The sequence below is a fragment of the Alligator mississippiensis genome, chromosome 5, assembly GCF_030867095.1.
Source record: "Alligator mississippiensis isolate rAllMis1 chromosome 5, rAllMis1, whole genome shotgun sequence".
In the NCBI taxonomy this organism is placed as follows: Eukaryota; Metazoa; Chordata; order Crocodylia; family Alligatoridae; genus Alligator; species Alligator mississippiensis.
Window position 1 is genome coordinate 40,754,851 of NC_081828.1, and position 25,191 is coordinate 40,780,041.

The 25,191-nt window shown below is 47.3% G+C and overlaps 1 protein-coding gene across 1 annotated transcript; it reads left to right on the top strand.

The window, feature by feature from the left end:
- The first annotated feature begins 12,972 nt into the window (after positions 1–12,972).
- LOC102566546 (olfactory receptor 13H1) lies at positions 12,973–13,911 on the top strand. Its single transcript, XM_006268856.1, has one exon. It carries the CDS (start codon positions 12,973–12,975, stop codon positions 13,909–13,911), a length of 939 nt encoding a protein of 312 aa, XP_006268918.1.
- The last annotated feature ends 11,280 nt before the right edge of the window (positions 13,912–25,191 follow it).

The following is a 25,191-nucleotide window of genomic DNA, read 5'->3' on the forward strand; positions in this document are numbered from 1 at the left end:
TTAAACATATCTAAACATCATGGGTCAGAACTACTGGTACCTTCACTGCACTCTGGTTCATCTCAGTGATCCCTTTCAGATGACAGCCACAGTACCTTCCCTGCTGCAGGGCTGGTTCCCAACGCTCCCCCTCTCCAGGATTTATTTCCCCTTCTTGCCAAACCACCACTTCTGTTCCTATAGATTTGTACATGAATTTGGTTCTATTAAAATTAATATAATTTAAATATGCCCTATTTACCATTGGCATCTGTGTGATCTTTAAAACTGTTTTCTCACCTTTATTTATAGCTTCACCAATTATTGTTCCATTTTATCAGCAAATTTTACCAGCAATGCTTTTACAGGATCAAACTAAAAATATGGATATATACCTGGTTATTACATAACTAAAAATATGGATATATACCTGGGTCTCAGGCCAGTCAGTCCTTATAACACCCTTCATCTTTATCCCAACGACATGTTCATCAGCTTGGCTGTGCTATGTGTCTGCTCAGTGCAAGGCAGAAGCAAAGTTACTGCCATTTCCTAGTTCAATTTAGAGGATTTCAGTCACAGAGCATCCATGAGGTGTCTGGGGAATACATTTCAGTGCTCTTTTCCTCCAGTGACAGGGAACTGTGTTTCTTCTACTTTGAAGATCAACCTCCAGCCATTGGATACTGTTCTTAGTTTGTCTGTGACACTAAGGAGTGTATTTCCTGGACCAGTGGCTTACTGCTGACCCTTATCCAAGTAGCGATGTGCCCACACAGGTGCTTTTGCTGCAATGTCATCAACCATTTCACATGTAACCCTCAAGCGCTTCTCAAATTGCTCTGTTCTGATGCCCACTCCAGTCAGACAGCCACACTCGTCACCAGCTTCTTGGTCCTTGTGGTGAGCTTTTTCTTCATCTTGGGAATATACGTATGAATTGATCTGACTGTGCTGTGCATCCACTCAGCCCAGTGCAGAAACAAAGCTTTCTTCACCTGCAGCTCCCATTTGGCTATGGTCAGTGTATTTTATGGAATGGCCATGTTCATGTACCTGAGGTCTCAGCTCTCTTCAGACCAAGACAAGGTAATGGTTGTGTTCTATGGTGCTCTCACCCTATGCTGAAACCCTTGATCTACAGCCTGAGGGACAAGGATGTGTAGGGAGCACTGAACACAACAATTGTAAAGACAAAGTCTGTATAGAACTGCTTAAATGTACCTCAGTGTTATTGTTCAAGGCTGTTGTGACATGTCATCCCTTTCTATTTCATCTCCTCTGTACCTTTTATGTAAAAGACCTTGCACCTTCACCCCAGAGTAGATTCCCAATATCCTCCCAGTCATAGGCCAGGTGTCACAACCTTGGCACAAGCTGGGGTTCCTCTGCTGCTCTGAGTCTGCTGAGCAGCCTGAAGTTCTTCCCTGTTAGACCTGTGAAAATTGTTGAGTGTTGTGGGTCAAACTACTTTTCAATCCAAAGTACTGTTTAATATCAAGACTAGCAGAAAGAAAGGCCTGGGGAAAATGGGATTGTAACAATGAAAAGGATTCAGGCTCCTTGTTCTTCTCTATAGATCAGAAAGGCTGGGTTTCTCTTCTGATTCTGGCTGAACAATTCACCTTAGGAGCTCTTTATTCCCAGCTTCTTGCTTTCCTTCAGAGCGGGCAGTTTTCCACAATTTTTTTGTTGTACTTCTACCCCTTTGGATCTCAGCACCCATGCTTCACTCAAGCTGGCCTGCTAAGCTCACCACGGGTGGAAGTAAACTTCTAAGTGACAACCATCTGCATCACCCCTTAACCTTCTCTTTGGGCTTTAGTAATCCAACTCCTTTAATCTCTCACTGTTCACTTCCCAGACTTAAATAATTCCATATCTTTTCTGTGTACCCTGTCTTAATTTGGCAAGAGTCTTTATTCATGGGTGAACATAGGATCCCATATTGTGCTGGTGCTGCATACTGAAGGATCACCACCTCCCTAGTGGTGTTTTTCATAGATTCATAGATTCATAGACATTAGGGCTGGAGGGGACCTTGGAAGATCATCGAGTCCAGCCCCCTGCCCCAGAGGCAGGAAATCAGCATGGATCATAGGATCCCAGCAAGATAAACATCCGATTGTCTCTTGAAGGTGTTCAAAGTAGGTGCTTGAACCACCTCCAGTAGCAGTCTATTCCAAACCTTGGGGGCTCGGACAGTAAAGAAGTTCTTCCTTATGTCCAGCCTGAAATGGTCATAGAGGAGTTTGTGACCATTTGACCTTATCATCCCTTGGGCACTCTGGTGAACAGACATTCCCCCAGATACTGGTGAGCACCCCGATAAACTTATAGGTGACCACCAGGTCCCCCCTGAGCCTACACTTATCTGGGCTAAAGAGTCCCATAGCTCTCAGCCTGTCATCATGAGGTCTGTTTTCCTGACCTCTGATCATGCGCGTGGCTCTCCTCTGCACCCTCTCAAGCTTCTCCACATCCTTTTTGAATTGTGGAGCCCAAAACTGGATGCAGTACTCCAGCTGCAGCCTCACCAAGGCCGAGTGCAATGGAAGAATGATGTCCCGGGATTTGCTTGAGAAGCTTCTATGGATGCATCCAGCGTTTTGCTCACTTTACTAACAGCAGCATCACATTGAAGGCTCATATCCATCTTGTGGTCAGTCATGACCCCCAAGTCCCTTTCATCTGTAGTGCTAGCCAGCGTAGCACTGCCAAGCCTATAAGCATGCTGCAGGTTTTTCCTCCCAAGGTGGAGAACCTTGCATTTTTTGGTGTTAAAGACCATCAGGTTCTCATCCACCCATTTCCTGAGCCTGTCAAGGTCTGCCTGGATCACCCTCCTGTCCTCAGGTATGGATGCTTTACCAGAGTTTGGTGTCATCGGCAAACTTGGCCAGTCTGCTTCTGACACAAATGTCTACATCATTAATGAAAATGTTAAATAGTATAGACCCTAGGACAGAGCCTTGGAGGACCCCACTGGTCACAGGGCACCACAATGATTGACTTACATCAACCACCACCCTCTGGGTCCTACTGCAGAGCCAATTCCCCAGCCAGCGGACCGTGGTGGGGTCAAGGCCACAGTTAGCCAGTTTTGCCAAGACGTGATCATGGGATACCAGATCAAAGGCTTTTTTGAAATCAAGATATATGACATCAATCTCTTCTCCCTTGTCCAGGTGATAGGTTTGATATTTACCTCTGTGTATCCAAGGATAAGGTTTACCCATTTAGTCACTGGTGGGAGCTCTACTGCAGTTGGTTTCCACAATCACCCATAGGTCCCTTACTGACTTGCCACCTTTCAGACTTACCCCCCACCTTGTATAACCAATGGCCTGTGTTCCTAGCAATATCAATGAAACTTGGTTTTCTTAACATTTGTGTTATTAAAATGTGTCCAGATTACCATTGGACTCTCTGGGCTTTAAAATGGCATCTACCCCTCACATCTTTACTTACAGCTCAGCCTATTGTGTTATTTAACAAGAAATGGTTTTATATTTTCTCCCAATACCATTGTGAGCCGACTAGAAACACTATCATGAAAGATGATTTCCTGTTTGCAGATCAGTTTTTTTGGCGGAAGGGAATTCATTATTTACCCTGATGCCTACTGAAATAGAGCATCATCTTTGCACAGCCTTGGGTGCTCAGAAGTTATTGCCCATTTCATGGAACTCCAGCAATGCAGGGACACTAGTAACTAAACAGGTGTACCCTGTGTACACTACCCTGCAGAGTAATCTTTCTATTGGTTCTCTCCAAGCTCTGCCACCCACCTTCTCTTTTCCCTTTCCCATGTTATTCCTCAGATGGAGCTCTTCATGGTGTCACAACCAAATTAAGTAGTGCCCATGTCACAAACAAGTAAAACCATTCAAAACAGTTTTTTTCTGCACTAGGTTAACTAAGGGTTAACAATAATGATAGTAACCGCTTTTTTTTTGCTGCGCATGTCAAAAAGAGATTTATAACTGCGACACTAACTAGAAATGAAACTTAGCCTTCTGTGCTGTACATAAATCATTATAACTAGTCAAAGAAAACAGGGAGTAACCCTGTGAGATAGAACCCTAGCGAAGACCGCTAGATAATTGGCGATTCTAATTAAATTTATGACGTGGCGAAAAGCAATTGGCTATTACACAAATAAAACCCGTCTTCACTTCCGTGAAGAACGGGAGACCTCCGCGCGCACACCTGAAAAAACCTCTGAACGTATGCGTGAGAGTAACTGACAAATTGATCGCTTGTCAGACTCCCCCGTCTTGAACTTATCAGACGTAAATCAACGACCTCCTGGCCCGATTTTTTCTCCGTTTATCTGCCCGATCAAAGACTTTTATGCAGACCGACATACGACCTTCGAACCTTAAGCTGTAACTAAACAAGTATCTCTGACCTCTGCTATTCACCACCTTGGTGGCGTGAGTAAATAATCTTGCTTTGCAACCGATAAGCGTCTGCCTAATTAATTCCACTCCACGCGTCACAAGTACCCGCCTGACGGCCTTCTAAGGCCCCGGACCCTTATCTGCCTGGGTGGGAGTCAGGGAGAGCTGCTGGCCGGCTGCCCTGGGTCCCGACATGGCGTCACGAACAGGATCAAGGGAAAATGTGATGGAGTGGGAATTAATTAAGAACTGCCCCTGGTGTAGTGGAGGGCGCCGTGTAGATAATGCGGATGAATTATGGGCCCACATCACTTATCACCAAGCGAGCGGAGCGGAGACAGGGTGCATCAGCGACTACTTCTCGCTGAGAGGAGAGGAGGGAGTTGGAAAGGAGTGGGCAAGCTCCGAGTGGGACAAAAGAAAGATGATTAACGTAGTGTTGCTCCTACTGCGTGAAAATGCAAACTTAAAAACCCAGCTAGCTACAGTCAGCAAAGCTGCTGCGGAGATGGCAGCATGCCAAAACCCTCCGTTGCCACCAAAAAATGGCACCAAGAAAAATATGAGCTGCCCGGAGAACCTGGAAAAGAAGGGCGGAGCCACAGAAGAACAGGCGGAACTCCACCCAGCTACCCCGCCCCAGGAAATGACGTCGCTCCCAACGGCCCCACCTCTGTACCACAGGGAGGGGGCAACGAGTGAGAATCCGATCCTCCCATCAAACACAATAACAACTACAGCTGCCGCTCATCCTGTAACAATAACCAAGCAAATAACCAACCCAGAGGGTGCAACCACCACCACCACCCTTAATGTCATCGAAACATGCATGGAGATTTATGGAGAAGAGGATAACATCACCCTTCACCTTCTCCTCAACCTGCTTGTTACTCAGCCAGCAGAAAATCTTTTAAGTCAACTTACATGATTGCAAGCCCTTGTAAAGTCAGCAACCGCAAACTCAGCCGTGGCCGTAAGCTATCTTACTGCATATCCAGTCGAATACCAAGGGCCAAAACATTCCCAATTCAACTTACAAAAGGAATCAAGACTGCCACCCCAGAGGACACCAGAGGAAAGAGCCATGTTTGGGTTCCTCCTAAACCACTTCACGCTTACCAAACAACGGCTACACGTCCTAGGAGATGCGGGACAACAACAACTGGCACATATACTAGGCTACCAATCTCGACCAATCCCGCCAACCGGTCCGGGCCCCGGAGGCACCCACGCCTAACAGCACACTCCGGATAACACCGCAGCCTGCCCCAACAAACAACTACTTGAAGGGGGCATCTATGAACTAGCGCTTCAAAAGCCCCAACCATGAAAGCCGAAGCTCACCCCTAGACACCACACCATCGTCAACCACATCCGCGAGTGCACAAGGAAGTCATCTGCGAACCCGAGCAATATCCTGGCTCCTACTCTGTGCTCCTAGAAGGCGATCAAACCTGGTCGCTCATCATAGCTCATCACAACTGGCTAACTCGCCGCCATGCTGTTCACCGAGTATGGCCACCCTTTTCTTTATTTGTTTGTCTGTTCGTCTGTTTTGTCCCCTTACAGGCCCAGCGAAGACGAAGCAGCAATCTGTAACTGCCCAATTGCGAGAATCACCAAGCACCAACCTGCAACACACCCGGGTCGATGCCACAATGGCTGCCTGCTCATATGTCGCAAGCAGGGTCGTCGTTCTATTCCTGCAGTTACCAACAGATTTCTCGGCGAACAGAGCTAACTTCAAAACCTCCAACTCGGTCCTAAACCTTCTGTCATTGTAGGCCAAAGACACAACTAACGATTCATTTTATGGTTTTTCTTTTCCTGTTAATGATCTTGTACATATTTTTTTGTTTTGTTTTAAAGCCTGTTCGAGACTTTACGCAGTGAAGCCAAGTCATAATGTTTTGAGTGGAAAGCTCTGAATTATTAAAAGAGAACAGCATTGATAATCTGAAGGTTTGGGGGATGTCGCAGAAAGGTCGAGTGTAGACAAAAGCATTGAATGAGAGAGAGAAAAGAGAGAAAATTTTGCCTTTTTAGTTTGGTTTCTTAACTGGAACATGAGAGAGCACAAGAGACAAATGTGAAGGCTGATTGTATGTTGTAGGTGGATGGAGAACAGGAAGTGTCAAATCGTTGAGAGAAAAAGCAAGTAGTGATGCATGACAAGGTTGATGCGTTTCAACAGTCTTAAGCAAAGAAATGAAGAAAATTGCTGAAAACGCCAAACCGACTTTTGGGTATAGGCCAAGGTTGGCTATCAGACCTCTTCCGTTGGTTTGGGTGGGACACGTGATCATGGTTCCTCAACTTGTTAATACCCTTCATTATGCTTTTGTTATCAATTGCTATATTTGTGTGTTTTGGTTGTTGAATTTTACAATATCTCAAAACAAAGTTAACCACGCTTTTTGCTTTTGTATATACCCGCTTGCCAAACACTAACAATGATGAACAAAATGGTCTGTATGTAAACATGATGTGACTTGCTGTGCCATGGGCAAGGGGGCATGTCACAACCAAATTAAGTAGTGCCCATGTCACAAACAAGTAAAACCATTCAAAACAGTTTTTTTCTGCACTAGGTTAACTAAGGGTTAACAATAATGATAGTAACCGCTTTTTTTTTGCTGCGCATGTCAAAAAGAGATTTATAACTGCGACACTAACTAGAAATGAAACTTAGCCTTCTGTGCTGTACATAAATCATTATAACTGGTCAAAGAAAACAGGGAGTAACCCTGTGAGATAGAACCCTAGCGTAGACCGCTAGATAATTGGCGATTCTAATTAAATTTATGACGTGGCGAAAAGCAATTGGCTATTACACAAATAAAACCCATCTTCACTTCCGTGAAGAACGGGAGACCTCTGCGCACACACCTGAAAAAACCTCTGAACGTGTGCGTGAGAATAACTGACAAATTGATTGCTTGTCAGTCTCCCCCGTCTCGAACTTATCAGACGTAAATCAACGACCTGCCGGCCTGATTTTTTCTCCGTTTATCTGCCCGATCAAAGACTTTTATGCAGACCGACATACGACCTTCGAACCTTAAGCTGTAACTAACCAAGTATCTCTGACCTCCGCTATTCACCACCTTGACGGCATGAGTAAATAATCTTGTTTTGCAACCGATAAGCGTCTGCTTAATTAATTCCACTCCACGCGTCACAAGTACCCGCCTGACGGCCTTCTAAGGCCCCAGACCCTTATCTGCCTGGGTGGGAGTCAGGGAGAGCTGCTGGCCAGCTGCCCTGGGTCCTGACACATGGGACAGGGTCTTTTTCTTACTTTGGGTCTCTGCATCATCCAGACTCATGGGCCAGGATCTTGATTAGGTCTGTGGGCACTTCTTTACTGCTAACACTGCAAATTGTCCAAGGAATCTTAGGGGTATCTCTCTCCTAAGAGTGTGGAGGGTCTTTATGCTTCCCAAATGGCAGCAAGAATCCACATGCACCCAGGACAGTGGGGTTTTCTTGACAATCAAGCCCCTCTCACTTTGTTGAAGGCACTAACCAGCCCAGGGTTTGGCCCTGCAGGCAATGAAATCATTACTGCTGAGCTGAATTTTACAGAATTGCCTGGAATGACTCCTGTGAGTGGAAATTGAGCTTCACTGGATGATAGCCCTGGTTAGGAACAAATATGGGAAATCTACCTGTATAAAAATCCTTGAGCTGGGTCCAGTTGGGGTCAACTCTTAGACAAGCCTTTACTTACAGTCTGAGAACAGGCAAAAAGCACAAATACGGTGACTAAGATATCTCACAGAGAGGAGACTCAAGTCAGGTCCGCACTACATTGTGCTACTAGATCATACACCACAATGAAGAGCTCTCTACCAGAAACCCTACCTCTCACCCATCTGTATGCAACTGTGATGACAGAAAAGGGCTTGGGTCAGATTGGCATATTTCAGTCAGGAAGATGGTGGAGATAAACAGAGAAAACAAAACCCATTGGTTCTTCCTGAAGCACCTGCTTTACCAGACCTGCCACACAGCTGCAGCTGCCTTTGTTGTACAACTTTGTTGTACTTGTCAAAGTGTAGCAGGCTCTATCCCAACAAAACCTGACCAATCACTACTCTATTTAGGTCAGGGAGAAGCGCAGGAAGCAGTGAGGCAATCCATGGCCATTTGAAGAGGCTCCTGCAAAATGCTTGATCCTTGAGTTCCTGCCCCAACCTGCTATGACAATCTGCTTGCCCACCCTAACTTTGGCTTTTACTCCATAGTTCTGCAACATCCATGGTCTGGCAGGGGACCTAACAGGCAGCTCAGCCTGGGCTAATTGCATGCCTGTCCAGGGCTCTGACTGGCAGCCCTACCCTAGCTAGTGAACCAGGTGGGCACTGTGAGGGCTTCCTGATTGACTGCTGGGAAGAGCAGGCTCTCCATTTAGTTCCACCTGTACTGATAGACTGCAAGCCAATCAGCACTTCTTCTGAATCTCTGTTCTGGGAGCTTCTCTGAGCCTCTACTCCCAGATCTTCAACTCCTGAACTTTGACTTGACCTGTGACTTGAACTCCGGCCCTGGATTTCCCTTTGGATCTGTCATCTTTGCCTCTAATTCCTGCCCCCATGATTCAACCTGAAGTTTGACTCCTGCCTTTCCCCAGTGGCCTAATCATCAGGTCAGAGAGCTCATGACCTGGTCCTTACACTTCCAACCTGTTAACTTCCAAGCCCTGACTACAACCCATGTAAGGGAGGCTCTTATCCAATGGAGTAGGGATCTGGAGCTGGATGTGTTGTGAAAAGCACCAGGGCTTGAGCTGAGCTGGGAGAAGGAGGATGGGGGGCATGAGGAGAGAATTTGGACCTGAAGCAGGTGGGTTAGTAGGTAGGGTCTGGGATCTGGTGGTAGGTGCTGAAGCTACTACAGGAGTGAGGGTAGGTGGCTGTAAAGAGGGAGGGGTAAAAGTTGATTCTTAGGCAGGATGTGTAAGGATTGCAGTGAATCTCACTCATTGTCATTACAACTTCCAGAAAAATGAGTCCTTGAGAAACAATGTGGGTTTTTCATTTAAACTTTCCACTTGAACCACAACTTGGTTCTTCTTTCCATCACAGTTCATTTGTGGAACTAAATGATCTTCTTCCATGCCCTGACGTTTCCTTGATATGGCATGAGAATTCTGGAAACACAATGCCAAGAAACAAGTGCTGACTTTTATTTTGCTGGGGGTGTGGGAGGGTAGGGGGCACCTAAGATGATGGACACATAGAAAGTTTTACACATTTCAGGTGATAGCCCTTTTCCAAAGTGGGGCAAGGGCTCTCAGGCCTCCATGTACTCGATACCTCTGCCCTGAAGTTAAACTCCCTTGCATATCTTACTGAAGAGATTTAAAGCAAGCTGAAATGACAAATGTGGCATTTCAGGAGCTGTAGGAGAATTTAGCTGAGACAGATGGCAACAAGTGAGATAAACCAAGCTTAGCTTCACTGAATGCAGCCTACTAGGTACTCGGAGCTAAGCAAATTGGAGACTCACCATGAATTCTAAGAAATCATTGCCAAGATCACATATACAATTTGATGAGCATGTGGTGACTGCATGAGCTTTATGCGTGTCTCATTCACTCCACACATAGGTTGGACATTTCCTCTAACTTGGGTGGTCAATTGCTCTGTTGGACAGCATGTCTGAGTCATTGCTCACTTGGCGCTGGATAACACTCATTGATTCTAGGGTAAGGAAGTTTCTCTGACTTACATAATTGATTCCTGTCATTCACTAACTTGGGGTCTGTTTCTGGAGGCCTAATAGAGTTACTGATACTCAGGCTGCTCAGTTTAATCTGAGGGCCTGATTCCCAGAGGTGCAATTAGTGGCCTGTGCTAGGAGTCAGGCTGAAGCAGCCTCAGACAGTGCAGAAGGAACAGCATGGGCCTTGAGGCTTGGAAGATTCATAATACCCCCAGGGCATGCACTCTAAAAACAGAGGCTGAGCACTGTGACACAGCAGAGCCACTGTTGCTGCCAGGTAGCTTGCAAAGTTCACTAGGCAAACAGTAGGATCTGTACTCTGGAGATAAAACTTTGCACAGGCCACTTCAAAGACTCATCTAGACAGTTTGCTCCTGCATCTCCTGTACCTGGAAATCCTACAGGGGAGGTGACTGCATTGGGTTTGATCCTCTCACAGAAAGCATCTGTGAAGAACAGACTCTTTACATGCCTACTTAATGCAGCACTGAAGCGTGCTGCATACACAGCTTGCACTGGATAGGTCCTTGCCTTGCTCCTGGCCCGTGGACATAGGGCTGTCCAGAATGGCACTGACAGGTGAGGGGAGCAATTTCAGTCTCTGGTGTTCCTAACCTCAGGCTACTCCCATATCATACTGGATTCCAGACTCTCCTCCATGACAAGAGACATTCCCTGGGACCCAGACCTATCCAAATCCACATGCGATCCTTCATCAGGCTTTCACTTGACAACCTCACTGGACCTGCTGGGGCAGAAGGGCAAGCAGTTCCCATTACTGTTTCTCCTATGCAGTAGACCTCAGTGCTCCATGGAGGCATTTCCCAGATCCACCTAATGATTCCAGGAGATGCCTTTGCTGAATTCCGCTGATCAGGTCTGTTCGCTCTGTGTCCATCCTGCAGTGGTTAGGGACAGAAAAGGATGTTAAGACTGAGTTGGGTTTTGTTTGGTATGCCTGGCATAAGCTTTTTGGTCTGCACTCTGTTTCTAGCTAGCATACTCTGCAGGGGAGCAGGCATTCCCAGATTCCTGTGTACAATAGGGTGTAAAGGGGTCATACCAGAACCATTTCTTCTTTAACAGCTGAATGACCTCAGTTCATTTAAAATCATATGTTTTGGGGGCTTGGAGATAAGACCCCCTAAGTGAAAACAGGATTCTAATAATTTTTCTTTTCTTACAAATGGGCTTTTTGAGAGATAACATAAAGTTTTACATGTCCAGCCTGGGGGAAAAAATGACAATTTTTACAAGCACCCTAATGCCATATTTTCTACTGGGAATGTGTATGGGATAGTGGAAATGGCCTGAACTTCCAGACACAAAGCCAAAGCCCTGAACTGGACAGAGTCTGGGGAAGTCTGGGGAAGGGACACTTGTGGGACATGAAGCTGATACGAAGCTCTCATGTCCAGGTGGGCTATGGGTAGTGGTTCCATTTTCATAGACCCTGGGCATCTTCCCAAGATTTTTTACTCTTTTACTTTAACCCAAAAAGTTCACATTAATTTTTCCTGAGGGCTGTAAACATCCTATATTACAGGGTGAGTTGTGAACTCTTCGCTAGGCTCATAATGACCAAGTAACTCAAGAGAACTGTGAGAATGGCAGGATCTTTCCTGACTGTTCAACTCCAAAAGGTGCACAGTGGGGCAGGTGGGTATTCTGCCCCATATGTGAGGCTTTTATTCCTCTAACTGCCCTGTAGCTCTTGCTTTGGGGGTGATAACACTTGGGCAGCTCTCAATCTACTCTTGGTAGACCTGACTGGTCAGCTAACAGACCCTCTAGGTTTTCCAAATCTCTCACATGTGATGATAACACTGCTGGGGAGTGTACTGGCTGGTCTGTTAATCTGTAGTCTGCCTTAAAACCTCTCTTTTGATCCTAGTACTCTGCACCTGCCAGATTCCTTACAGCACACTCACCACACTACTCTGGCCCCGCTCCACAATGTATTGCAAACTCCTGTTGCACAACAGGCTTTGCCTCCAGTCACAGGAATATGGTAGGGATGCTATAGGGATTCTTTAATTTAACGATTTCTGATTGAAAAATGGACTTTGTATTACAAGTAAATTTGTAAAATTATCAAAATTCCTGATATGATCACTTTGCTTCCTCACATGTTTGGTGGCATTCCTTTTCCATATATTTAACTAAATACTACTAAGAGTATTATGAACATTTTTAGCCAAAAACCTCTTTCAATTTTTTTTTCTGACAAATACCTGAATTTGTGACAGTATATCAGTATTTAAAAATGTTGATAAATATTTCAGTGAGATATGGAGAAATATCTTATTCAAAAACATTTCCCATAAATATATTGTACTAGAAATCTGTGTTTACAAAAGACCTCAATAATATTAATTATTTTCATGATGTTATAGCTTCTTTAGCAAACTACTGTATATGCCAGCTCACACACCAGTGTCTCTGCATTGCATAGTGTCCAACATGGTTCAGTAGCTCTCCCAAGGCAATTGGCAGGGTTTGCATGAAGACTTGGAGTAGAACCACTCTAACAACATTTACTGCTGGTAACATGTGCAAGAGGGACACAATGTGCCTGAATTACCATTCCATCTGTAGTTCCTAATTTCTCCCATTGTGGTTGTCTCTCTCATGTACCACTTAATGAGACACTAATGCAAAAGCTACCCCAAAGTGCCATGTGAAGCACACAACAGCAAGGAGTCCTACTGACCACACAAAACCTAGGATCTTTGCTGTCCCTTCCTGAACACAATGAATCAGTTCCTTATTGGTAAGTTCAGATGTTTCCCATTTAACACCATTCATTTCCTTTGATTTTCATGCCTCTCCACAGCAGCTGAGCCTTGAAAACACCATGGAAGGACACAACAAGACACTGGTGACAGAGTTCATCCTGCTGGGACTCTCCCAGCATCCCTGGGCACAGGTCCCATTCTTCTTTTTTCTGCTGATTGTCTACATGGTGACTCTTGTGGGGAACAGTCTCATTTTGGTGCTAATTTGGCTTGACCCTCAGCTCCACACCCCCATGTACTTCTTCCTCAGCAACCTTTCCTTCCTTGACATCTGCTACTCTACCAGCTCTGCCCCCCAAGTTCTGGTAAACTGCTTTAGAGAGAAAGCTACCATCTCCTACAAGAGGTGTTTGGTCCAAAGTTACATTTCCCTTTACCTAGGCATGACTGAGTGCCTGCTCTTGGCTGTCATGGCCTATGATCGCTTTGTGGCCATCTGCATCCCACTGCACTACACCATCATCATGAATGGAAAGGTCTGCATGAAGTTGGCAGCAGCCTCCTGGACCATCACCCTCATCCCAGTTCTTATCCCAGTAGGGACACCACAAAAACGCCTATGTGGACACAATGTCATCAACCATTTCACGTGTGAACTGCAAGTGCTTCTCAAACTGGTGTGTTCTGATACCAGCGACAGTGAGATTATTATGCGGATCTCTGGTCCACTGCTTCTTGTGGTGCCCTTTGTCTTCATCATGGCAACATATGCACACATTGGCGTGGCCATGCTGCGTATCCGATCAGCCCAGGGGAGGATCAAAGCCTTTTCCACCTGCAGCTCCCACCTGGCTGTGGTTGGCATATTCTATGGCACAGCCATGTCCATATATCTGAGGCCTCAGACCAAATCTGTCTCAGATCAGGACAAATTAATTTCTGTGTTCTATGGCAGTGTGACTCCCTTGCTGAACCCCCTGATCTACAGCCTGAGGAACAAGGATGTGCATGGGGCACTGAAGAGAACATTTGCAAAGGCAAAGTCTGTGTATATCTGACTAAATGTCTCTCAGTGTCATGATTCAGGACAACTGGCATTGTTTTCTCCTCTCATCCATCTCCTCTCTCCCTTTCAGGAGGCAGGAGTTCCACGTTCCCCACTCCTGGGAAGATTCCCAATATTCTCCCCATCTCAAATGGGATCCCCGTGGGGCAGTGCCCTTCATATAAACTGGGGCTCCACAACTGCCTGGGTCTGCTGGGTAGCTGGAAGAACTTCCCTGTTACCTCTGCAACAAGTGTTGAGTGCTGGGATGTACATTTCTTTTCAAAATAAAGTATAGTTTAATCTCGAAAGTAGCAGAAAGCCTAGCCTGAGAAATGGGGGTTCAAGATGATGAAGGGGCTGCTGTCTTGATTCTCTTCCTCTATAGATAAGACAGGGAGGCAGTCCTTTGATCTTGGTGAGAGAGTGCCTCTTGCCAATGGGTTGCATCTGCCACCTCTACTCTCTATGTTCCTCTCTGGTTTCTCCTGAACAGACACTGTACCATATGTTTTTTTTTTGTTTGTTTTAGATTTTCTGCATTTAATCTTACCACTTCTGCTTCATTCAAGATGGCCCGCTGGGCTCACCATGCATGGAAGTAAAATTTTATAGTGACTACCACTTGCATTACTGAAGGATTGTTTACTGGGCTATATGCCTGTGCCATTAGCTTCAATTTGAATTTGAGACTCATCCACATGTGGACTATAGAGCAAACAGCACAAGAGCATTAAAGGAAACTGAGGGGATATACAAGGTCCATGAATATGCCAGGCAAGTTCCTCTCCCTGTTTCCTACCGCTCTGTCTGAGCATTTACCTCACACTTGTGTACTCCTACATGGTAAGGGCTATAGAAGCCATGAGAACCACAGTGATCTCACACCATGATTCTTGAATACAACCAATTATTCACAGTATAAGAGCTAGACTGAAAACCCTTTGCTCTCACAAATCCACTCCACAACTAGATTCCTCTAGATCTAGACCAAGATGAAATCTCCACCTAACTTTCTTTCTGATAGGTTTTAGTAATTCAGCTCCTCTAATCTCTCACTTTACACTTCCCAGGCTCAAATATATTCATAACTCTCCTCAGAATCCTGTCTAATTCTTCACTTCTATTGAAGGGTGAACCTAGGATCCAATAAAGATTGTGCTCATGTTGCATACTGAAGGGTCATCATTTCTCTAGCTATGTTTCATATCTCTTCATTTGACCATGGATAATGTTTGCTTGCTGGGAGCTCCAGTGCAGTTAGTTTCCACTAGGGATGTGTGAGGCTTTGGACAGAGCTTTGGATCTGGAGAAGCTTTGGATGTTTCGGGTCCGAAGCAGCACGTCTGGGTCGAAGTGCTGCCTCGTTTGGCTTCCTGAAGCAGTTTGGAGATCTGGCCATAGGGTATAATGGGGAAACAATAAAATATCTATAACTTTATTGTTTTTTGTCTGATTCAGATGAAATTTTTAGAGCTGGTAGATGCTGCAGAGAGGATGAAGCCTGCCAGGTTTCAAGAAGATCGGTGCAGGGGTTTGGGGGGAACAGCACCCCAAATTCTTGAAAGCAAAAATCATGTCACATCTAGGTGTCACAAAATGGTAAGGTGAAAACTGCAGGGGTGGTAGCTCTTACTGAGGCCACAAAGCCTGCCAAGTTTCAAGAAGATCGGTGCAGGGGTTTGTGGGGAACTGCCCCTCAAGCTACAGACAAGCAAAACTTGTGCCATGGGTGCTGTGGGACTGACTCTGTCTGTGTTGGGGTGCGGAGGGGAGACACTGCTGCAGGCCTGGCTGCTAAACTGCTGTGTTATCAGTTACCAATCAATCACTCATGATTCACTCAGGGACCAGCTCAATACCCAGGACCTAGCTACTACATAAGGATTTAACGAGCATCAATTAGCACCTACAAAACCAGGCTAAGGAGAGGAAAGAATCAATACAGGCGATCAACTGCCCCAAGGCAAACAGTCTTGGCATGAGTTTTGCCTGTCAGCAGCTAGGAGGGGTGCAAGGCCCCAGAACCCCCCTGCACCAATCTCCTCCACAGCTGGCAGGCATCACAGCAGAGGCCACCATGCACCTTAGCACACGCAGTGTCACCCATGGCACGAGTTTTGCTTGTCCGCAGCTTGGGGTGCAGTTCCCCCCAAGCCCCTGCACCGATCTCCTTGAAACTTGGCAGGCTTTGTGGCCTTAGTAAGAGCTACCACCCTGCCGTTTTGACCCCGCTGTGTTGTAACACAGCAGTGACTGAGTTTGGCTTTCAAGAATTTGGGGTACATTTCCCCTCAAACCCTTATACTGATCTTCTTGAAACTTGGCAGATTTTATGCTCTCATCAGAGGCTACCACCCCTGCAAGTTTAATCCAAATCAGACAAGAAAGAACAAAGTTATAGATATTTAATTGATTCCCCCTTATACTCTATGGCCGGATCTCCGAGGCGGCTCCTAAGCTCCGGATTGGATCACAGCCATCCGAAGTGGCCAGATCCGAAGCCAGATCAGATCACTGCTGACTTGCACAGGCGTAGTTTCCACCATCATCCTTAAATCCTCTACTAAGTTAGAGGCTTTCAAACTTATCCCCACATCTTGTATCAATGATGGCCCTTGTCCCTTGGCCTATGAACATAAACTTGGTTCTCTTAAGATTCATGTTATTCAGAAGTGCCCAGATGGCCATTGGCCTCTCTCTGGTCTTTAAAATAAGCATACACTCATCTTTATTTACTGCTGAGACAATTGTTGTGTCATTTTACCAGTAACGGTCTTTAGGGCTGTGTGAAAAGGCTGTGTTTTGATTAGGTTTCGGATTTGGCCATTTCGGAGGACAGTGATTCATTTTGGTGTTTCAGATCACTGTCCTGTTTCATTTTGGTTGAATCTGTTTTGGAGATTTGGCTCTGCTGAATCTCCTCTGAATCTGTTTTGAACAGGCTACAAGGGAAGCTTTGCACAGCCTTACCCCGCTGGGCAGGGCTTGGGGCTGGGGACTGCAGGACCCCAGTGGGGAGCAGGATGGGGCCATGGGTGGCTCATCTGGGGCAGGATGAGGGCCACTGCCCTCTGTGCAGGCGAGAAGACCCCCACGCAGATCTCTGATCCCTGTCACACCAGGACATGGGGCAGGGAAGCAGCACAGAGCAGCGAGCAAGCCTGCTGATCCCTGCCATGCTACTTGACTTCACAGGGAGTAGAGATCCGCACTGGGGTTCTCCTTGCCGCTCCTACCCACCCGCACTGCCCCAGTGATGTGGGGCTGCATGGGGCAGGCAGTGGGGGTGAGGAGACCCTGGCATGGATCTTTGCTTCCTGCAAACCCAGGTTGTGTGGGAAGGAAGTGCTGGTCCCTACCATGCTACCTGGCTCCACAGGAAGCAGAGATCTGGGGCTGCATGGGGCAGGCAGAGGTGGGAGCAGACCCCAGCATGGATCTTTGCTCCCTGCAGAGCCAGGTTGTGCAGCAGGGATTGCTCAGCCCCCAGTTCAATTCCCCAGCCCCTGGTTTGATTCCCCAGCTCCCTGATCATTCCCCTGACTCCTCCTGGGGGGCACAGGCCCCCAGATTGGCACACCAGGTTTCAGCAGGCTGACACTGCAGGCTGGGGCCAGTGGCAGCACCACAGTCTGCTCAGCATGGGCTGCACCAAGTGACTGCTGCTGACCCCAGCCTGCAGCAGCAACCTGCTGAAACTCTGCGTATAGATTGGGGGCTAAGACCCCTGGGAAGAGCTGGGGAAATGATCTGAGAGCTGGTGGAAATGATCAAAGAGCTGGGGAAGTAGGTATAGATGGCTATACCCTGTACAGGAGAAATCAAGTAGATAAAAGGGGCAGGGGTGTAGCTGTCTATGTTAAGGAAAGCTACACATCCCTGCAAGCTGATATTGGTGACCAGGGTGGATGACTGGAGACCCTCTGGGTTAAAATCTGTAGGGAACATGGCACAGGGGACACAACAGTGGGAGTCTACTACAGACCTCCCATCCAAAGTCAAAAGCTTGACCAGGATTTTGCCCGGGAACTGGCTGAGGCCGCATGCTCCAGGACCATGGTTGTCATGGGAGACTTCAACTACCCAGACACCTCGTGGGAGGATCACTCAGCAAAATCCGAGCGGTCGCAAAGCTTCCTATCATGTGTGGATGACCTCTACCTGACTCAAGAAGTCTACAGGCCAATGAGAGGTAAAGCGCTGCTCAACCTGGTACTGGCTACTGGGGATGACCTAATCAGCGACCTAGTGATTGATGGGAAGCTGGGGGACAGTGACCATGAGCTGATCACCTTCACCATCTGCCATAAAGCTGGCAAGTCAGTCAGCAACACTGAAGTCCTGACTTCAGGAAAGCCAACTTTGACAAGCTCAGGAGTCTCGTCAGTGAGGCCCTAAGGGACCACAACCCCAGAGGGAGGGGAGTTCAGGAAGAGTGGTTGCTCCTCAAGGGAGCGATCCTCAATGCACAAGCTAATTCTATTCCATCTCGGAGGAAAGGCAGCAAGAGGGCACACCAGCCCCCCTGGCTCTCCAGGGATCTAGCAGACTTCCTGAGGCTAAAAAGAAAGGCCTACAAAGGATGGAGGATGGGATTCACCTCCGAGGAGGAATTTTCTGCACTAGTCCGGTCCTGCAGGGAGCAAACCAGGAAAGCCAAGGCTGCAACTGAACTCCAGCTAGCTTCGAGTATCAAGGACAATAAAAAGTCCTTTTTCAGATACGTGGGGAGCCGGAGAAAAAGCAAGGGCAACATTGGACCTCTGCTAAACCAGATGGGACAACTGACGACCGACACCCAGGAAAAAGCCAACCTACTAAATGGGTACTTTGTGTCGGTCTTTTATCAGTCCCATGGGACGCCCATGTCCATTATGGGACAGGGAGGTCTGGGTGAGGGAGATTCCCTGCCCTCCATCAATGCTGACCTCATGAAGGAACACCTCGAGAGGCTGGATACCTTCAAGTTAGCCGGCCCTGACAATCTACACCCCAGGGTACTCAAGGAGCTGGCTAGCATCATAGCCCAGCCTCTGGCATGGATCTTTGAGAACTCCTGGCGCTCTGGTGAAGTGCCTGACGATTGGAAGAAGGTCAATGTGGTGCCTATTAAGAAAGGGAGGAAAGTGGATCCGGCAAACTACAGGCCCATCAGCCTGACCTCTATCCCGGGGAAGGTCTTAGAAAAGTTTATGAAAGAGGCCATCCTTAATGGACTGGCCAACACCAACATCCTGAGGGATAGCCAGCACAGGTTTGTTGCGGGTAGGTCTTGCTTGACCAATCTCATTTCCTTTTATGACCAGGTAACCTATCACATAGATTCATAGATTCATAGATGTTAGGGTTGGAAGGGACCTCAATAGATCATCGAGTCCATTCCCCTGCATAGGCAGGAAAGAGTGCTGGGTTTAGATGACCCCAGCTAGATGCCTATCTAACCTCCTCTTGAAGACCCCCAGGGTAGGGGAGAGCACCACCTCCCTTGGGAGCCCATTCCAGACCTTGGCCACTCGAACTGTGAAGAAGTTCTTCCTAATGTCTAGTCTAAATCTGCTCTCTGCTAGCTTATGGCCATTATTTCTTGTACCCCCCAGGGGTGCCTTGGTGAGTAAAGCCTCACCAATTACCTTCTCTGCCCCCATGATGAACTTATAGGCAGCCACAAGGTCGCCTCTCAACCTTCTCTTGCGGAGGCTGAAGAGGTCCAGGTGCCCCAGTCTCTCCTCATAGGGCTTGGCCTGCAGGCCCTTAACCATATGAGTGGCCCTTCCCTGGACCCTCTCCAGGTTATCCACATCCCTCTTGAAGCGCGGCACCCAAAACTGCACGCGGTATTCCAGCTGCGGTCTGACCAGTGCCCGATAGAGGGGAAGTATCACCTCCTTGGTTCTGTTCATCATGCATTTGCTGATGCACGATAAAGTGCCATTAGCTTTTCTGATGACTTCGTCACACTGCTGACTCATGTTCATCTTGGAGTCCACTAGGACTCCAAGATCCCTTTCGGCTTCCGTGCCACCAAGCAGGTCATTTCCTAGGCAGTAGGTATGCTGGACATTTTTCCTCCCTAGGTGCAGCACTTTGCATTTCTCCTTGTTGAATTGCATTCTGTTGTTTTCCGCCCATATGTCTAACCTGTCCAGGTCTGCTTGTAGTTGTTCCCTGCCCTCCGGTGTGTCCACTTCTCCCCACAGTTTTGTGTCATCCCTAAACTTGGACAGAGTACACTTTACTCCCTCGTCCAAGTCGCTGATGAAGGCATTGAAGAGTATCAGTCCAAGGACCAAGCCCTGCAGGACCCCACTGCCCACACCATTTCAGGTCGATACCGACCCATCCACTACGACTCTCTGGGTACAACCCTCTAGGCAATTCACCACCCACCGGACTGTGTAGTCATCCAAGTCACAGCCTCTTAACTTGTTTACCAGTATGGTGTGGGATACCGTATCGAAGGCCTTCCTGAAGTCTAAGTAAACAACGTCAACCCCTACTCCTGTGTCCAGGTGTTTTGTAACCTGGTCATAAAAAGAAACTAGATTAGTTAGGCATGATCTACTTGCTATGAACCTGTGCTGGTTTCCCCTCAGCATAATTTTTCCTGCCGGGCTCTCGCAAATGTGAGCCATGATAATTTTTTCAAAGGCTTTGCCTAGGATGGAGGTGAGACTGACTGGCCTATAGTTGCCTGGGTCCTCCTTCCTCCCCTTCTTGGAAATGGGGACCACATTGACCCTTTTCCAGTCCTCCGGGACCTGGCCCGTGCGCCATGAATGTTCAAATATTCCTGCCAGTGGCTGTGCAATGACGTCAGCCAGTGCCTTCAGCACCCTCGGATGGAGCTCATCCAGGCCTGCCAACTTAAACACATCCAGTTCCTCCAAGTGCCTCTGCAACATCTCAGGGTCTACACTTGGTAGTCTGGTACCCTGCTGCTGCCTCTCTACAATCCCAGTGAAAGACTTGTCGTGCCCCTCGCTTAGGAACACTGAGGCAAAGAACTCATTGAGGAGTTCAGCCTTGTCCCCCCTGTCCGTCACCAATTGCTTATGCCCATCAAGTAAGGGTCCTATTCCACCCTGGGCCTTCCTTTTACTCCCTATATATCTAAGGACTCTCTATATATCATAGACAAGGGAGAAGAGATTGATGTCATATACCTTGACTTCAAAAACGCCTTTGATCTGGTATCCCATGATCACGTCTTGGCGAAACTGGCCAATTGTGGCCTTGGGCCCACCACGATCCACTGGCTGGCAAATTGGCTTCGTGGTCAGACCCAGAGGGTGTTAATTGATGGAAGTCAATCATCGTAGTGCCTTGTGACCAGTGGGGTCCCCCAAGGCTCTGTCCTTGGACCCATATTTTTCAACATCTTCATTAATGGTGTGGACATTGGAGTCAGAAGTGGACTGGCCAAGTTCACCAATGACACCAAACTTTGGGGCAAAGCATCCACACCTGAGGACAGAAGGGTGATCCAGGCTGACCTTGACAGGCTCAGCAAATGGGCAGATGAGAACCTGATGGTGTTTAACACTGAAAAATGCAAGGTTCTCCACCTTGGGAGGAAAAACCTGCAGCTTCCTTATAGGCTTGGCAGTGCTATGCTGGCTAGCACTATGGAAGAAAGAGACTTGGGGGTCATCATTGACCACCAGATGAACATAAGCCGTCAATGTGATGCTGCAGCTAGTAAAGTGACCAAAGCACTGGCTTACAACCATAGATGCTTCTCAAGCAAATCCCGGGACATCATTCTCCCATTGTACTCAGCCTTGGTGAGGCTGTAGCTGGAGTACTGCGTCCAGTTTTGGGCTCCACAATTCAAAAAGGATGTGGAGAAGCTTGAGAGAGTCCAGAGAAGAGCCACACACATGATCAGAGGTCAGGAAAACAGACCTTACGATGAGAGGCTGAGAGCTATGGGGCTCTTTAGCCTGGAAAAGCACAGGCTCAGGGGTGATCTGATGGCCACCTATAGGTTTATCAAGTGACCACCAGTATCTGGGGGAACATTTGTTCACCAGAGTGCCCCAAGGGATGACAAGGTCGAATGGTTATAAACTACTGCAAGACCATATCAGGCTGGACATAAGGAAGAATTTCTTTACTGTCCGAGCCCCCAAGGTCTGGAATAGCCTGCCATCGGAGGTGGTTCAAGCACTTACATTGAACACCTTCAAGAGAAAATTGGGTGCTTATCTTTCTGGGATCCTATGACCCCAGCTGACTTCCTGCCCTTCGGGCAGGGGGCTGGACTCGATGATCTTCCAAGGTCCCTGTGGCGGGCCAGAAGGGGGCACTCCTGCATTGAGCCGCCCACCTCACTGCGCCCAACCACCTTCCAGGCTCTGAGTGCCTGCCTGGGGTGCCTCACTTCCAGCCGACCCCTTCCCTGGAGCACACCCGCTAGCCTGGGTTTCCCACTGCCACCATCCAAGGCTCTGGACTCAATTCTGGCTCTGCGCACCTTGGAAAACGCAGGCCTGATCGTCCAATGGGTACTAGACCCAATACAGGCACTTGGGGCACTTTTCCCATGTCAGGGGCTTATTAGGAAAGTCTCCCTTAGTCCACAGACTTAAGGGGCCTCCTTGTCATAATTTAGACCCACCCCTCAATAAGTCTCCCACACCGGTCACAAAGGAGAACTTTATTGATTACAGGGGGTAGGGCGGAAACAGGGTAAAAGGTAGAGCAGTATTAGAGGAATCCCATAGAACAAACTAGGATGGCTGAGGTAGCCGTTTAAACATGCATCTGAGTTACTGTAAGCTAAATATCTAGTTGGATCTCGAGTAGCTTACTCACACGCATCGTCCAGAGGTGGTTGGAGTTTTCCTCTGGAGGCAGGTCACTCTTTGAGCATGTGGTTATGAGGAGAGAGCCAGTTTCAGATTCACATGGCTAATGGTTACTCTTCTTCCTGGCCCGGGCCTTTTTATAACCTCTCTGACCTCAGCAGCTTGGTCCAATCGAAGCTGCCAGTGCTGGCCACTCGCCAACCAATCTAAAAAAGCATCACTGGCTACCTGGGCCGGTGAGTGGGGCTTTTCCCTCCCCCTCCCCAGGTGACCAGAGCATCTGCCTCCGAGGCACCAGGCTTTTGCCATGTAGACAGGGAGGCCGATCCCCCACCCTGAGGAATTCAACACCAGCCTCTCATGCTGGCAGAGACAGATTTCTGAAGAGGGACACAGACGGTGGCATTTCTGCCACAGTCCCTTCCAGCCCTAATGTCTATGAAATCTATGAATCGAACCAGGAGCTAGCTGTCAATATCAGATCACTCTTTCTCCTCCTAGTTCTTAGTTTTTGTTTCCCTTCAAGCCCAGCTCTGAAACTCCATAATTCTCCAAAACATTCCCTAAAGGTTTCAGAGCCTTCCAATTCATTTTAGAGCTCTTTCGGAGCCTTCCATTTCGATTCAAATTTAGTGTTTCAGGGGTTGAAACGGCCCGAAATACCTCCAAAATGAAATGGCTCCTGAAATTTTGCACAGCCCTAATGGTCTTACATTTTCTTCAGGAAGCATTGTGACCCCTACTAGAAACACTGGTATGGAGGGTGACTTTCTATTTGTAGATAGGATCCTTAAGACTCATCATTTATCCAGCTTTTAATGTATTTAATAATTGTTTGCATAGCACTAGTATTTAACTTAGTAGTGTACCAGGAAAAGCCAGGGCTTTATAGGAATATAAGAAGATTTTTCAAGGGTTATCCATAAATTAGACCTCCCCTCTTGTGAAAGAATGATATAAAATTGTGTGACCTAACCTAGTTTCTATGGAACCACACCAATTGGTGAGGATTATAGTTTTATCTCTGACCATTTATTGTTTGATGCCAACAGCAACTGTTGCTTATTTTTTGGCGTGGGACTTGTTGGCTAAGAAAGGTTTGGGGGAAGGGGATCTGAAAGTGGAGAAGAGAAGCATAAAGATGAAATTATCGTGATGATTTGCTATGACATGTGGGGCATGTGTCATTGCCACAGCAAAAATAAATCCATTTCCCAAAAACATGTGTATCTATGACCTCTTCTGTTGTATGACATGCAGAGCTTGAGGGAATTGAGTGTCCACACAAGTACAAGCCAGATTCTATTCCACTAAACTGGGCACGTCTACATGAAATGCTTTACTCAAGATTAGAGCTAGTTACTGTGCAGTAAGTGTCACTGTCTAAGTAAGTAGCTTACTGCTCAATTATTTGCTTTCATTGTATGTAAATTTGCTACCTGTAAATACACATAGCAAATTTACTTTCAGTTACTTACTGCACAGTACGACACATGTAGATGGCAAATGTGCTCCCAGTCAGCTGAGCAGCAAGGGTTGGGAGATTGTTCCCTGCCCCTGGGAGCTGCCTGCTGCCAGGGTGGGCTCTGCTACTGGAGCCTGGGCAGGGACAATGTCCCCCTGCCCTGGAAACAGGGAGCTTCCAAACCCTGGCTCCCAATGATGATAGGGGAGCAGAGGCTGGGAGATTCTAATTTCCCAGCCGTGGTCCCATGATTGAAGGGCCTGGGCTGGGAGATCTGTATCTCCCAACCCAAGCTCTGTGGTCACAGGGCTGGTAGTAGGAGATTCTTATTTCCCAGTGAACCCTGCAGACACGGGGCCAGCACTGGGAGATTCTTATCTCCTAGCTCCAATGCCGTGGTCACAGAGATGGTGCTGGGAGATTCTTATCTCCCAGCCTGAGCTGCACAGTCACAGGGCTTGGGCCTGGGCTGGGAGCTTCTTATCGCAGGGCCTCATGACTGCAGAGCTTGGGCCAGGAGACAAGAATCTTCCAGAGCTCGCCCCAAGACATGGGGCTGGCACTGAGATATAAGAATTTCCTAGCATGGGCCCTGTGACTTCAGGGCTGGGGCTGGAAGATAAAAATCTAGTAGAGTCCATGAAAATCCATTAATGCACATCCTTTTTAACACACCATCATCTTAGCTTTATGGCTGAGTCACAGAAAAGCAGTGAGAAGAAGGACCCACCCACCTTTTGTACTAGCAGTTTTTCAGGGACTGAGCAGAATGAATAGAAATGCATGTAGGAGCCTACATCTGCTTCCATGTGTAATAGTTGCAATACACTCTGGCTCCTAATGCAGAAGTCAGAAGATTTTTGTGGAAGGCCCTGATGTTACTGCCTAGAGTTATAATGGCCAATGCTTTCCACTATAAGATCAAGTTTTTGGTTGCTTCTAACATGACCAAATGTTCACAATCAGGCTGAAATTGTCCCTGTAAGGGTATATGCCTCAAATTGCATTTTCTTAG